General features: G+C 38.3%; 2 protein-coding genes across 2 annotated transcripts; one reads left to right on the top strand and one right to left on the bottom strand.

The window, feature by feature from the left end:
• Nucleotides 1–670: 670 nt before the first annotated feature.
• Nucleotides 671–4,880, top strand: LOC124114884. Its single transcript, XM_048392082.1, has 7 exons — nt 671–746; nt 1,182–1,307; nt 1,964–2,098; nt 2,365–2,481; nt 3,255–3,389; nt 3,705–3,821; nt 4,266–4,880. The coding sequence occupies exons 2-7, from the start codon at nt 1,239–1,241 to the stop codon at nt 4,278–4,280; spliced, it is 588 nt and encodes a 195-aa protein (XP_048248039.1). The 5' UTR covers nt 671–746; nt 1,182–1,238; the 3' UTR covers nt 4,281–4,880.
• A 4,283-nt stretch (nt 4,881–9,163) lies between these two features.
• Nucleotides 9,164–14,334, bottom strand: LOC124114877. The gene is made up of 7 exons (XM_048392081.1): nt 14,158–14,334; nt 13,689–13,895; nt 13,131–13,352; nt 11,966–12,315; nt 10,495–10,588; nt 9,609–9,688; nt 9,164–9,279 (listed from the first exon to the last, which is right to left on the bottom strand). Exons 2-7 carry the CDS (start codon nt 13,774–13,776, stop codon nt 9,253–9,255), a joined length of 861 nt encoding a protein of 286 aa, XP_048248038.1. The 5' UTR covers nt 13,777–13,895; nt 14,158–14,334; the 3' UTR covers nt 9,164–9,252.
• Nucleotides 14,335–15,523: the final 1,189 nt, after the last annotated feature.

The following is a 15,523-nucleotide window of genomic DNA, read 5'->3' as shown; positions in this document are numbered from 1 at the left end:
ACTGCAATGCTGGTTAATTTGCTTCTACATTATTATTTATTCCACAAAACTCACTATACTGGTGACAAACATTGTTGATAATTCATTATATATGCCTTACTTGATAAAGTATGTTTGGCTTGGCGAGGCTGTACGAAGCACAGTTGCACCTATCCTTCTGGTAGCACCAGTATGACCAAATAAATATCGGTCTGAAAAGTGGATAGAGCTATCGGGAATCATTCAAGAAGGATAGCATAGGAAATCTAAAAAAAATAGATATAACAAAAAAATGTGTTAGTCCCCTGAAGAAGTAGTTTCAAGTTGATAATATAAACTGCGTTTTCTGTTGTCTTGAATCTATGGCTCATTCTTTAACGTTGAGCTAATTTACCTTGCTTCAATGACAGCCTACAGAACACATCTCAGCCAATGCATTGTCAGTGCCGTCGAAGAGAACTTCCATACAGGCAAATATGTATGTCTATTGGACAAGATCCTATCCAACTAGGTTTTACTTCAACTGGATATGCTATAATATGTAAATAGGAATGTGTGTGTTTTGTATGTGGTCACTAGGTATAAAAAGTGACACGATTAATTAGGTGTCTTATCACACATTGTGGGCGTTGTCTTCAACACGGATCTCCAACTATATAAAGGAGTGTAGGCTACGAACTATCGGATCGTCATAAGAACTGAGGATCATTGAACAGCGGCTGAGAGACCAGACATGGCGATTTTAAGACTACCAGTAATCTTTCTTAGTGAGTTCAATGTCGATATTCAGTTTCCATCATTTATCAACAAATACTTCTTGTCACTATTTGTCCTATTGTTAATTATTTTTTTATTTTGAGGAAGATTAGTTGTAATTAAGAACAGTTCCTCACGTCTTCTGGTAATAATGCTAACAATAATTATATATGAACTTTTTGATAAGCATTTAGAAGTTGGAAGAACATGAATAAATGACACTTTTTTATGGATAACAACTTCTTTTTATCTTTGTACGACGTTTCAGAGCTCCTCCATGCTTCTTCATCAGGTGAATGCTGATGAAGGAACAAGCAGTAGCTCTGCTATCCATAAAAAGGTGTCATGTATTTAATAAGAATATGTATTGAACTAATTGATGATGCCGACCTTATTCACAACATTATTCAAGAGAAATCACTACCTATCTCATCATTTCTTGCCAGTGTTGTGCTCGATAGTTGGAGTCATTGAAGGTTGCAGTGATACAAGCGAATGCCAAAATGGAGGAACTTGTCATACAAGTGCTTGCAAATGTGCGCCGGGGTACACGGGAACAAGCTGTGAAACTGGTAAGTGTGTAGCTTGACTTATACATTACATCTCATGTTTATGCATTGCTTTGGGGCATAAAATGAAAACCCTCAGGCGAGGGTATCAGTATCGTTACGTTTGGTTTATCCACAAATGTGAATTTAGATGTTTCAGACATTTAGAAGAAATTGATGGCACAACGGGAGCACAATGTGCAGTGTGACGTTTAAATATATATCACGGTAAAAGATTCCTTTGGAGCACAACTTGAAGATCCCAAGACGAATTCGAAACTAATGTGGCTGATTTGTTCCGGAAATAGTTCAATTTCTTTTCATATAAAATTATGCTTAAATTCACACGACATGCATGCGCGTGACAAATGATCTAAAGCAACGTTTATAAAGAACACTCATGAAATTGACAAAAATATTGTGTTCGACTGCAGGTGTGATACGGAATATTTTGTTTAAGGCTATCTCCCGCCAATCATAAACTACCTCCCTGATAAACAAATATCTTATCCACTCAGAAGTTGATCAAGGCTTTTGAAAAACGGCATTGGTGTAACAATGAGGATATGACTTGTTCTAGAACAACAGAACTCAGGCAACACACACATGCGTGACAAATGATAAACAACAGCGTTTAGAAAAGTACTCATTTATTTTGACGTTTTTAATCATATTCGTAGATATCGACGAATGTGCAGCAAGCGGGGCCGACGCTCCCGATTGTGATGCGAATGCTGCGTGTACGAATACGCCTCCAGGTTCTTTCACCTGTACGTGTAATCACGGTTTTGTTGGGAATGGAAAAACTTGCACTGGTAAATATGATAATTGCATAGTCGGCATCGCACCATCAATGATATGAAATCCAGTTGGTAGAAAATCGTTACATGTATGAGCATCTGCATAGAAAACAAATCGCATATGGTTGCTTATAACAAAATTGAACATGCCTAGCATGGACAGCGTATTAGGTCACCAACATGTAATTCATAAAAACTAGTCATTTCTTTCGAAGGTTTGGAATTACTGATGCTTTTTTATGAATTTCACTGAAATGTGAAATGGAACTTTTATGTTTCAGAGGGTGTGTGTTCTGATGGTGGGAACGAATGCATCAACGGAGGAACATGTGACACACACGCCAAACCCACTACGTGTGCCTGTGTGGAGGGTTACACAGGAAACATCTGTGAGACTGGTATGTACACACTGAGCAATGTTATCCTACGGATAAGCACAAAAGTCTATTCCATGCATCTTTGGTGATGAAATGACAAAATACATGAAGCATTTACATTTCCAGTTATGACGTGTATAGGATCTATCTTATATGAATATTGCGAGAAATTTATTATATTTCATGATACTGCCATTTTTTCATAGGTAACGTTATTTTTTCCTTTACCTTCTAAGTCTAAGTTCTAAGATGCATTGAAAACAAATCTTGGTACAGATAACAAAATCGTAAATTTCAGTGCTAATGAAAATTGGAAATAGATATCAGAATTTGTTTAAAACATTCACGAATCAGTACAAGCCGACACACACAAGCGCACAAAGACACACATATACACGTATATATATATATATGTATATATATATATATATATATAAGGTAAAGCAGTTGCCGTTAAATAGAAGTTAACGGTTATATAAATATATATATATATATATATACACACACACACACACACATATATATATATATATATATGTGTTTGTGTGTGTGTGTGTGTGTGTATATATATACATATATAACCGTTAACTTCCATTTAACGGCAACTGCTTTACCTTCCAGGTTCTAACATGCCTTTCATTTTAATACTTCTCAAAGAAACGCATTTTTTTCAAATAACTATCATTGTTAAATATGCCTTTTGAACACAACATGAAGGCCTTCAGACGACAATACAGCAAAGTTTAGAAAGATGACCGTATTTGTTTTATGTTGTCAGTAAATTATATTCGTAGACATCAACGAATGTGAAGCAGCCGGTGATGACGCTGACGAGTGCGATACGAATGCTGCGTGTACGAATACGCCCCCAGGTTCCTACACCTGCACGTGTAATGAAGGTTTTGCTGGGAATGGAAAAACTTGCACCGGTAAATATGCACAAAACCTAGACTAGATATTTACCTATCTTGCCTTGTACCATATGCTCCCGAGTTGGTTAGGTAAACAATTAACTTGTCTTTGCATGTGTTTGTGACGGGTTCGCGAACACTTGATTTCGGGATATTTGATGGTAATTCATAAAAAGATACGCATGATATAGTGGGAATCGTGCAACCGACTATGCTTTTGGTAGAGATTTCTTATGAATATGGAAATATTTTTTGTTGCTTATATATTCTTTTTGCTTTTGTTCCTTTCCATTTATGAATATTGTGACACTAACTGAAATGGGAATGTTTCAGAGGGCGTGTGTTCTGTTGGTGGAAACGAATGCATCAACGGAGGAACATGTGTCACAAGCCCCACCCCCACCACCTGTACCTGTGCGGAGGGTTACACAGGAGATACCTGTCAGAACGGTAGGGAAACATGTTCAATGTTTACAAACCAAATTAAAACTGTAAAAATATTTGATTGTCATTGTGTTAAAAGATCAATTTTAGGAAAATACATTAATATAAGCTGTTGACAAAAGTAATAAGCAATGAACACCAAGTCTAATTTTACATGTATGTTGATGTCGATGTCATTTATAACTAGTGACATATATCAAAGTTCCTGTTTGTCTCATCGTATACCAATCACTAGCATGCATTACATGCACATTTACAGAGAACAAGAACCGTTTTGAAAGTGATTCGTTGTTTGGAAGAGAGTTGTCATGTCCTAAGCGCTACAACTGCGTATTTGTATAAAACGTTGATGCTCTCACAAGTTAAATAAGTTAAATTTCACAACTCCTTTTTTAATATTATTTAAATTATTTATACGGATACAATAACACAATTTTTGTGTTATTTTAGATGGAGATACAGTGAAGATTTCTACATACTTGATGACGTTGACTGTTTTCACTTTCTTTGTCATCCTGTGAAACGATCATTCCCACACTGACTGCCACATCATGTTTGAAACTACTTGTTGTTTATAATGTTGATATAAGCAAATAAGGGAACATTTATTAAGCGAATCATGAGATTAATCCTCCATGTTTTGAGCAAAGAGAAATTTAAATTTTATTCTTTGAACACATTGTTGATAATAGAAGATAAGAAGATATTTTTATTAGTAAATTTTGTTCATTGGTATATCATTAATAGATTGTGCTTTTATTCTATATAGTAGATGTATTGGTTGGTGTGTGTGCTTTTGAATAGAATTGATACCAAACGATTCACAAGAAATTATCATTGATTCCGTACTGATCGTTAACGTCTCACTATAGGTAAAAAGACAAAATTCCTCTCGTTTGTCGTTTCGGCCGCTGATAACATGTTACTGATGACGTGGACCTCTCTCCCAGTGACCACTGACACAGAGTAAATGTTATCTACTTTTTACTTACAGTGATACAACAATTCACGTTAAAATTAATAGTATTATGTTATTAAGTAATATTTGTACTTTATTTGAAATAAAGATCATCAGCAAGTTATAACGCTTTGTTGACTTCTGTTTATAACTTGGCATTTTGATTTTAAGAGTCGTCTTTGAAAGGGAGATATGACTTAATGTCGCTTCACAATGTCTCAGCCACGCAGCGATGGGAACAAGTTACATGTACATATTAATATCAATTTGTTAATATGGGCACTAAAACCGGTACCGAAATATTACAGATTCGGTGTGAAAAACGACAACAAAGTAAAGTTGGTGTTTTTTTTGGTTGCTTAATATTGCGAATATACAAGCTATGCGACGACGACCTTTTAATAATCGAATCTGCACCAAGCTGAGAGCTGTGTCACTTCGGATTTCTTTTCACATTGAACTTCCACGCCGTGTTATAAGTGAAAAACTGTTGTGAGCGGCGTAAAACAAAACTAAGTCAAACTCACAATCCAGCCGTCAAGCATCATACGGGTATCTCTCAGCCATCTCAGGGTTCTGTGGTGTGAGGGATGTGTCAATAGCGCTATTACTGAAGCTCCATTTTTGATGGCACATTTTAGTTTGGACCAAACGTACTTTGTTGTTCGTTATAAGACAGTACCAACACGCCAGACATATATCTGGTGATATTGTGCTGATAAGTAAATGCATTTTCATAAATTCTGATTTCTACCTGATTTTTGCTTTGAAAGTTTACAACACTTCAATCAATACTGAGATATTTGTATATACCTCTTTTCTGTCGGCGTGGAGATGTAAAATGGGTTTCAATGTCGCAACGTACATGTACATGCGGAGTAATGCCGTTTTTATAGTGGTAGCCAACTGTGATACCATGCAACAGTTTCACATGAATATCCTACTCAGACATAGTATACTGACCGACCAGCACTTGTCTTATCTCCTAAATCATGTTAATGCCAAGCGCCAGGCAGAGCAGAAACAAGAACAATCTTTTAACGTCTTTGGGTTTGTCGGGGCCGGGGATTCAAACGCCGATCTTCCGCTCTCCTGACAGATGCTCTATCCACTAGACCACGGAGGCGGTGGCATTTCATATGTTTATGAAGCCAATGAAACATAAATGATACTGCATATGGTGACGTGATACTTTATAGTGTGGATGCTCCTCCTGACTAAGACTCCTTCTACATGACTACATTTGTATAATTAAATTGAGTGAGCGAGTCAGTGGGGTTTAACGCCGCTTTTAACAGTATTCCAGTTATATCGCGGCGTGTCAGCTTAATGTGGGAGGAAAGCCCGAAGTGATGGCAGGTCTCAGACGGTTACCACTTCGGTGAAACCCACAATTACGGGTATGGTGCTGACAAACCTAGAAACATAATCGGGGCGAAACGGGATTCGAACCCACAATGATAGGTTCTGGCGTGCCAAAGGGACGCAACTCTGCACAGCGAATCGCGGCGCCTTAGACGACTGGGCCACCCGTGCCCCCATTGTATAACTAAAAGAAACTTGAATATACTTCGCTAAAACGGATCCCCATAATATAATCGCGTTATGTAAGAAGCACAAACTCGTAAGTATGATTATATGAAGTGAGTAACACGTGTATCTACCCAACAATTTCACAATATAAACCTAACATTATCAAATTCTGCAATAAATGCAATATAGCCAAGGTGTGAAAACACGCGGAAAACACTAAAGCACTTTAGTTCACGGATGGTAAAAATTACATTATTAACAGAGGTAACTACATTTGAGTAACCTGAACATTCTTAAAATGATATTTGATAATCTAGACTTAATTGGAACTTTTTATTTGTTTTAGCTTGAACCGACAGTCCACAACATATTGAACACTGAGGTGTGAAGTCAATTGAGACAAAATAAATTCGAGTACGAGAGAACAATACTCTTTTCTTATGTCTACACGGAGTAAAGGTCGTTTACCTTTAACTTAAAGTGACACACTATCTACTTTAAACTTAACAATCTTCAGATCTGTGGTAATACACAAATGTTATTTATCGATATTTGTAAATCTTTATGAATATACATCACTTGCAACTTTGTAACTATTATTGGGTTGAGTTTATTTCTCGGCGTTGTCATTAAGCAGTCGGCTGTTGAAAGTGAGGTAATATTTGTCAATGTCTAGGCCATATAGCGACGAGAACAAATTACATATTCATAAACATTAATATAAAAAGAAACAAGCAGAATGTGTTTGTTTGTTATTAAATCTACACTCAGCAACATTTCATCTTTATGACGATGTCTGTACATAATTTGGGTCTGGACCAGACAAACCAGTGATTGATATTATGAGCAACCTGTCACGTCGTCGACGTACGATGACACGCTATGAACGACGTCCCCAAGCCTGACTGTCCGATCAATTAAGTCGCCTCGTACGGCAAGCATAGATTGCTCGGGGCCGCATTCCCCAGGGAGAAACAGGTTAACTATGTGATCTACCATTAAGACCATGTACGTCAAACACATTCATGATTTGTCATACAAATCAATTATATTTAAATCTTCCATGAGTTCTCGAGAGATACACCATCATCGAAAATATTGTTGTAGGCCATTTAGACATTGACAGTCTCGATGATCTAGTAACTTGAGAAACCTTATCACCTGACGCTTCATTTTATCCATTTCGTAATACGTCTATTTAGCTCTTGGTTGTCTGCACCATACCTGTTCTCGTAGATTTCACCAAAGTGAAAATGTTTGACACAAGCGCCAATTCGAGATTTTCTCCCACAGTAAGCTGACTGGGCGTTATATAACTGAAATACTCTTCAGAGCATTCAAACCTAACTCATCTATGCTAACTTTCCAGCTGTCAAGAATAATTAACGTGTACAATGTATCACCCCGTTATCGCAGGGCACCGTGTTGGAACGTGTCATTAGCGATTTTACTGACCCTTCATTTGTTTTGGAATATTCATTTAAAATTTCCCAAAACGTATTTTGTTTTAGTGTTTGAGATAGTAGAAACATGCCGTGAAATATATGGTATTTTACTGATATGTACACTATTTTTAAATAATTTTAATATTTAGTCCTGGTTTAACGAGCACCTGATGTTAGCATTTTAGTTTTACGACTCTTCATTCAATTCAAGAATTGCCTTAAGGCCATCTTATATCTAAATTTGAAGCCTGTGAATTACAGCTGCATGTGTTGTTTGTTTGTTGTTTAACGCCTCAGTCAGCAATATACCAGCTATATGACGACGATCTGTAAATGCTGTAATTTGGACTAGAAAATCCAGTGATTGACATTATAAACTTCGATCCACGCATTTAGGATACCACTACATGCATCAACATTGTCAGCGAGTCTGACCACTTGATGCAGTTAGTCCCCTCTGACAACAAGCATGGGTTGCTGAAGACCTATGCTAAGCAGCATGTGCATTTTGTACAACAATATGCCTATCCTATGGTCCATTATGTAGAACAAGATCTCACGTCCTGTGCTCCATTGTGTAGAACAGTATGCCTGCAATATGCCCAATTCTATGGTCGATGATGTAAAACAATATGCCTACATGTAACTTATGTTCCATTTTGTACAACAATATGACCATCCTATGGACCATTATGTACAATGATATGCCCATCCTATGGTCCATTATTTAGAACAATATACCAATCCTATTGTCGATTATGTAGAGCAAGGTATTCCATCCTATGGTCCATTATGTAGAACAAGATATCCCATCTTATGTACCCTTATGTAGAACAATATGCCCATCCTATGGTCCATTATGTAGAACAAGATCTCACACCCTGTGCTCCATCATATAAAACAATATGCCTACATGTAACTTATGTTCCATTTTGTAGAACAATATGACCATCCTATGGACCATTATGTACAATGATATGCCCATCCTATGGTCCATTATTTAGAACAATATAACAATCCTATTGTCGATTATGTAGAACAAGATATCCCATTTTATGTACCCTTATATAGAACAATATGCCCATCCCATGTTCCATTATGTAGAACAATATGCCCATCCTATGTCCAATCTTCGTGGAACGGAAAAAGGCAAATCATAACAGTTCAGTTGGTTACTCTTACAGAACCAAACGCTGTGTACAACTCGTTAATCTGCGATGGTTTTCAGACACGACACGGCGTTAACGTTGCCCCACATAATCCTTGAGCGCAGGATTCTATGTAGCGTGATTTTGTTACGGTACAGAGATATTACTTTGGATACCGACTTTTCAGTTAATTCGTTTAGTTAAGACAAACATTAAGGGATACGTAAAGAGCAGTATTTATAACAAACATGACAGAATAAGAAATAGTGTACTATACATTTTAATATTGATATCGAGATAAAAGCAGCACTTCATGGACCCACGTGATGAATCACTGTGTTGAACTACCGGCTCTATGGATCGCAGATGAAAACTTTGAACTGAAACACAAAAGCAAGATACACTACTAGTTCGTCATTGTTTGGTTTTTAACGTGGCTGCAATATCCCACCTATGGATAAGCGAGGATATGTGTGGCATCTTCCTCTAATAACTTTGCACACCATGATCTTACTGAAATACTGTTAAGAAGCGTTAACTTACTTTACTTCACTCACTCTCTTACCAGCATCATTAAGTATTACATTTTTTAATATACCCTGGAACTGTTCATATCCAATTGACTAAATTTATGTTTCAGGCTAGCAAGTAATAATAAAACACTAGTTCGGACAACAAATGTATAACTAAGAACAGGTAAACGACGTACTTCTTCCAGGACACCGTGGACGAAGTCGAGGCCAGTACCGTACCCAATCTGCATTGCACACTGGCTTTTCCCGATGTTACCTGCAAAGTATTCAAGAAATGATGAAAGGGGAAGAAGGTATAGTCATAATTTTAATCACTTTGAAAGCTTTTTTCAGATAGATAAACGGTCGTCATTTAAGCAGAATTCGTATTTTCCGGAGGCTAAATCGACAAAAGGAATAATAAACAAGATAAAACTCATGAAAGGCATGAAAGTATTCAGGTTTTTCGTTTAAAACAAAACAGATTCAAGTGGTTCAAGTGATTATCTTCACAAATAGGGATGAACAGCCGGGCAAAAGAAACTATATATGTTTAATAGTGGCTAATAGAATATAGTGAACAAGAAATGGTTTTTCGATGGTTATGTATTTAACGGGTGTCATCGTTGTATTTTTTAGTTTCTGCGATTGTTTTTAGCCCAGTAACGCTTTGATAACATTTGTAATGTTTTGGTAAATTCCAGGTTTCAAGTGTATACTTTCCCGGCAGTTTATATTTTTACATTTCATCTGAATGCTGGAAATTACATTGTTAAAATTGAAACTCTCCAGTGCCAGTCAGGTTGTATAATTAATAAGAAAATGGGTCCGTAAAATCTTTGATTCCATGTCGTTTGTGTCCGCATTCATACCTTCATGAAAAATTAACCGCTGTTAGTGATTTTGGCAATTCTAAATACGGTAGACCAGTTCCGTGATGGTCAATGGTGATTCCCTATCTTTTGCTAATATCTCAAACACAATTTAGGTGCCCTAACCACAAAATAACGGTATGTCTCATACTGTTGAAGTTGGATTCTTTTATATAGGAAGTATTTTAAACGACCATCCAAATGTTTGTACCATCAAATGCCCTCTGTTTGCTGGAGCTATTGACTTCTGCTTTCATCAGCCCATTCTTGATGATCAGCTTCACCTCATTCAGGGACGTCGTGGCCTGAAATGTACCCACACACAACTGTTCAAACCCACAATGGATAAGATCAACTGTTAACTTGTCCATAAACTTCATGTTTCCTCGCAACTATTGTCCCCTAGGTTACGATGTTAATAGTGTGAGTAACATAAAAATTCATGACGTCAAATAAAGAATATAAGATAGCGACGAGACCAATTAAGCGTGGTTAATTTCACGACAAAACATTTTCCAATCATGACGTCGTTACTGGAGATTCGAACGGGTGCTCGCAAATTGATGACGTCGTATGTTGGAAGTTATTTTTAGAGATATGTGCCTTGTGTGTTGTTCCCGATAGATTTAGCTGGGCAACGCAGATTAACGCAGTGGCCGAACGATCGCATCCAATAGTTCGAGAAATATGCAAATCGGTACTGGGCGAAGAGGTACAGATAGGGTGTTGTGAGAATATTCGGAAATACCAACTTTACACATCTGTTCATAAAATGGACTTGTCCGACATAGCTGAATAGGATTCTATTCAGGGTGCCATCATTATTAAATACGGTAAATATATTAACAGCTTGGATATTTTATTAACATGCTTAAATGGGTTCTAAAAAAAAATGTCGGTACTCATATATGTTGCGCCCCTTATGGTTTATTCTCCCTGAGGTGTTTATTTCTATAATATAGACATTCATAAGAGCGTCTGGAACAGGTAAACCAGTGAGTGAGTCAGTGGGTTAAACGCCGTTTCTATTAGCAATATCGCGGCGGGGGCTTCCAGAAATGGGCTTCACACTTTGCACCAAGTTGGCAATCGAACCCAGACCTTAAGGGTAATGAGGGAACGCTTTGAACACTTGGCTTACAAACCTCCCCAAGAGGTGTGAGCATCGATCACAAACTAACAGTGTACGATGCCAAGCAATAAATAGACAGGTATGGGTACAGGGTAGGGCGGGGACGGGTAACTCGGGTACTCGAGTCGGGGTGGGTAATCAGTAGGATCCGGGGACCCAGAGGAGTGTTGTTTAAAGACACAAATTATCTAGGGCTGTATGATTAACTACAAGTCACTAATGTTTGCAGTTCTTCCTGACTACTTTGCCCATTCCTTCTGACTTTTATATGTTCGAACAAAAATTATAACTTCAGTCAACTTCAGTGTATACACCAGATCGTTTTATACGTGTATCTAAACACATTTTGCCAGAGCTACGGTCAACATCTTCTCAATCGGACAGCTTGTACCTACCTCTTGAGACCTACAGCGGGTATCCGGGTAGGATCGGGTAATAGGGGATGGGTACCCAGGTAGTAAATTTGGACTCGTCCCAGCCCTAGTACAGGGGACCTCTTCCTGTATAAATACGATCTGATAGAGTAAAAGAACAATGTTTTCGTACTCACTGTGTAAGTTATATTCAAAGTATGTGTGACGTTGTTGCTGTTCACAACACGAAAGTAGACAGTTGACCGCTGGGTGGTGATGTAGATGCTGCCCCCGTGTCCGCAGTCGTCGTTGGTGACGATAGCCTGTGTTTTGCTTGTTGTCTGAGTTTGTTTGAAGGAGAAGGAGATGATTAAGGTGTTACCGAAATGCATGTTGGAGAAACGCAGGATGCGGAGTTGGGTGTTGTTGCTGAAGACGCCGTGGCCTCTGCTTGTAGTAACAATACCAGTGTTTTGTACGTAGTTGTGGTTGGCAGAATTGTCATTAACGTCGCTGTTGAAAGGAAGGTAAACCTCGGCCTGACAAACTGAAATGAAAATGATATTCATAATGTTGTGATCTATATTCACATCATGCAACCTTCTTCACACTTGTTTCATGCATGTGTACCTCGTTCGCTCCTATAATTAAGTTTGCAAGAACCACATAAATACCTTAAGTCAAAAAGTTATTGAGTATAATATCTTCATCGTTGGTCTCACCTCATGTATGTTCATATATATTAAGCAAAGATAAATTGTCAGTGCAGGAGATTAACCAGTCTAGATTATCCAGCCATTCATACAATTTGCACAAAGAAGCAAAGCTGTTCTCCTGCCATGCAACGGCGACCTGTAAACAAACCAGACAATCAAGTGATCGATGGACCTGCAATTCCAGTAACAGGATAGTGCATTTACTGATTTCAATGAAACTGATAAAAACGATATGTTAATTTTCAATTACGTCTGTGTACAAGCATAGTTATTCTGTTTCTTGTGAGTAAAGAAAAACCTTAAAAAAATATATTGGTTTTGCAACACAGTGGAACAGTGCAACACAACAGATGTACCAAACTGAGTGAGTTGTGTTAACGCCGCTTTTAACAGCATTCCGGTTATATCCCAGCTTAATGTGGGAGGTGCAGGTCTCAGACGTTTACCACTTCAGTGAAACCCACGAGCACGGGTATGGTGCTGACAAACCTAGAAACATAATCGGGGCGAACCGGGATTCGAACCCACAATCATAGGTTTCTGACGTGCCCAAGGGACGCAACACTGCACAACGAATCGCGGCGCCTTAGACTACTGGGCCCCCCGTGCTCCCTAAAAAACTGACTATCTACAGGTGCAGGGTTACCTGGGGATGCGACATTCTTGCCAGTGATGCAGCTGCAACTTGCACTTGAGTACACAGTTCCGGGAGCGCAGTATCTAGTGATCCAGTTTCCATGAATCAGCTGCTGATACTGAGCAGTATTGCCAGACTTTGCCTTCGTAGAGCCGTCGCACAACGACGAGGGAGCAGAAGTCAGTGGAGCAGATGTTGACGGTGCAGCAGTCGATGGGGCAAATGTTTCATCTGTGATGAAAAAAAGCAAAAACAAATTCTTGGTATACGATTGTTTGTATATGTCAGATATTATGTCTGAAAATTTTTGACTTGCCTTTGCATGTGTTTGTGATGGGTTCGCGAACACCTGATAACAGGGCTATTTGATCGTGATTCATGAACACATGCTTACAGTATAGTCGGAATAGTACAATGGGTATCTCTCATGATTATGGAAATGGTTTTGTCGCTTTTATTCACAATACCTTCCCCGGTCGTAAACTTTAAGGTCATGGTGGTGTCGGATGAAAGGATAACAATGAACTAATATTCTCGTATTTAGTATGTATAGAGTTAACCACGCACCTTCAGCTTCCACTGTGCAGACAACATTAGCTGACCAATCGCACACCAAGTGTTGCTGGTTCCAGTACAGACCCGGACTACATTGCATGTTATGGAAAATAGCACTGGTCCCTGGTCTGGGTTCCTGGCACTGTATGAACCGGGCACAGTCATCGGGGTCTGGCAAATATCCAATACCGTTGGCATACCGACAACCTCTGCATGGATCTAAAAAATACGACTAATGTGTTTCGCTGAACCTTCAGCTTTTTACATCCGATTTGATACTTGTACCACATCTGTATGTTGGTGTAATTAACACAATACTTTTCTAAGCTATCTACAACGCATCACATTAAACTTTAATTAATGGAGAAAGTTTCCTTCCTAACTGAATCTATTTTTACATAAATCTTAGCACGAGTGAAAGTTTGAATCCATGTACAGCCTGTGCATGCCACTTAGGTGGGACTAGGGGTTAAGACCTTACCTGAGCATCCCCCTGTGTTACACGTTTCTGTGTATGTATCATCAGAGGTCCCTACACAGTTATTGCCGCCGAATCTTGGAACGGGACTGTTGCAGCGTCTGGTTCTGGACACCGTTCTAGATCCACCTTCACACGAAGCTGAGCACGTGCTTGTGGTGATGATCCAGGTCGACCAACCCCCATGAACTATAAATAATCGATGGTTATCGAAATACTGATGAACATATCAATTCAGTAAACCGTAAGATACACTGGATCAGAATGATGAATTCAGCTGAAACTTTGAAAGATGATGCAGGCATATTGAAAAGCGATTTATGTCAGTAGTCGGGATCAATTGTGATATTTGAAAGTACAATAGCTAATGCTCATTACACAGTGATATTGTTTGAAATTTGATATATATGTAGTTGTGAATGGGGCCATGTAATGTAAACGATTTTACGATATTCAAACTTTGGACCTGTATTTGACTATTTACTTTGCTCTTATAATTTCTCAAAATGCATTTCCTCATGAGTGCATCTCCTTAGAAACCACTTGACCAAAAAAGCTGGAATATTTTGCGCAAATTTCGAATCCGATTTTCATTGTGGTGGCCATATGTCAAAGGCTTTTCATGGCCCTTACTCAGTATTTGTTCATCAAATGTGATGAAATTTGGCACATATGTAGTAAGTACTTGGGCTCAACATACATGTATATGATCCGATTTGGGGCGTTATATTAAATATTTACAGTTGACCTTTGCACACCTACTATACTATACTTATGGCTGTTACTCCATCATTTATATACCATAAATAAATGCCATTTGTTGAGTGTGATGTTCTAGTTCTTTTGCACAATGTTGATCTTGTTTTGACCGTGCTTCTTAATTCTCTCTCGCTATTTGGCTATGTGCGTGACCGAGAGAGATGGAATTTAGCATGTAGGTTTCTCCTCACGATGCCATCATATTTTGTTCACAACATTTGAATTTCAACGCTAACAACAGCTCTTTTTGTGAAGTGACTTTCCTTGACTACATATAATTGTCTACAAACCCAAGAGAGCTACAGTATCGTGGAGCTATCTGTCAGAAACATGAACGGTATTTGTGAACAAATACTTACTTTAACTTGAACAAATGTTACGTTGACGTAATATCCATTGGTAAACGGAGTGCACAAACACTGCGATATTCATGTCCGCATTTACTTGACGTGAAGCTGATTACAAACTCACCTTGACATCCTGCTGCGTTGCAAGTCTCTGAATAATGTCCGGTAAAAGCTATATGTATTTCGTCCAGTGTATACACCCCAAAGAGCTGGCACCCTAAGACATGTTAAACACTCCATATATTCCATATATGACGATGGGT

The sequence above is a fragment of the Haliotis rufescens genome, unplaced genomic scaffold (assembly GCF_023055435.1).
Source record: "Haliotis rufescens isolate VD_foot unplaced genomic scaffold, xgHalRufe1.0.p SCAF_109, whole genome shotgun sequence".
NCBI classification, from domain to species: Eukaryota; Metazoa; Mollusca; class Gastropoda; order Lepetellida; family Haliotidae; genus Haliotis; species Haliotis rufescens.
The sequence above is the reverse complement of the archived record's forward strand: the minus strand, read 5'-3'. Positions and strand labels throughout refer to the sequence as shown.

What these genes read in the sequence shown, in the direction of transcription:
- LOC124114877 (XM_048392081.1), bottom strand. Translation starts at nt 13,776, where the DNA reads ATGCAATGTAGTCCGGGTCTGTACTGGAACCAGCAACACTTGGTGTGC. An exon ending in CAAACAGAGGGCATTTGATG is followed by an intron (nt 9,689 to 10,494) that starts GTACAAACATTT and finishes AATACTTTGCAG; the next exon opens with GTAACATCGGGAAAAGCCAG. An exon ending in TCCACGGTGTCCTGGAAGAA is followed by an intron (nt 9,280 to 9,608) that starts GTACGTCGTTTA and finishes TTTGTGTTTCAG; the next exon opens with TTCAAAGTTTTCATCTGCGA.
- LOC124114884 (XM_048392082.1), top strand. Translation starts at nt 1,239, where the DNA reads ATGGAGGAACTTGTCATACAAGTGCTTGCAAATGTGCGCCGGGGTACA. An exon ending in GAATGGAAAAACTTGCACTG is followed by an intron (nt 2,099 to 2,364) that starts GTAAATATGATA and finishes TTTATGTTTCAG; the next exon opens with AGGGTGTGTGTTCTGATGGT. An exon ending in AGGAAACATCTGTGAGACTG is followed by an intron (nt 2,482 to 3,254) that starts GTATGTACACAC and finishes TTATATTCGTAG; the next exon opens with ACATCAACGAATGTGAAGCA.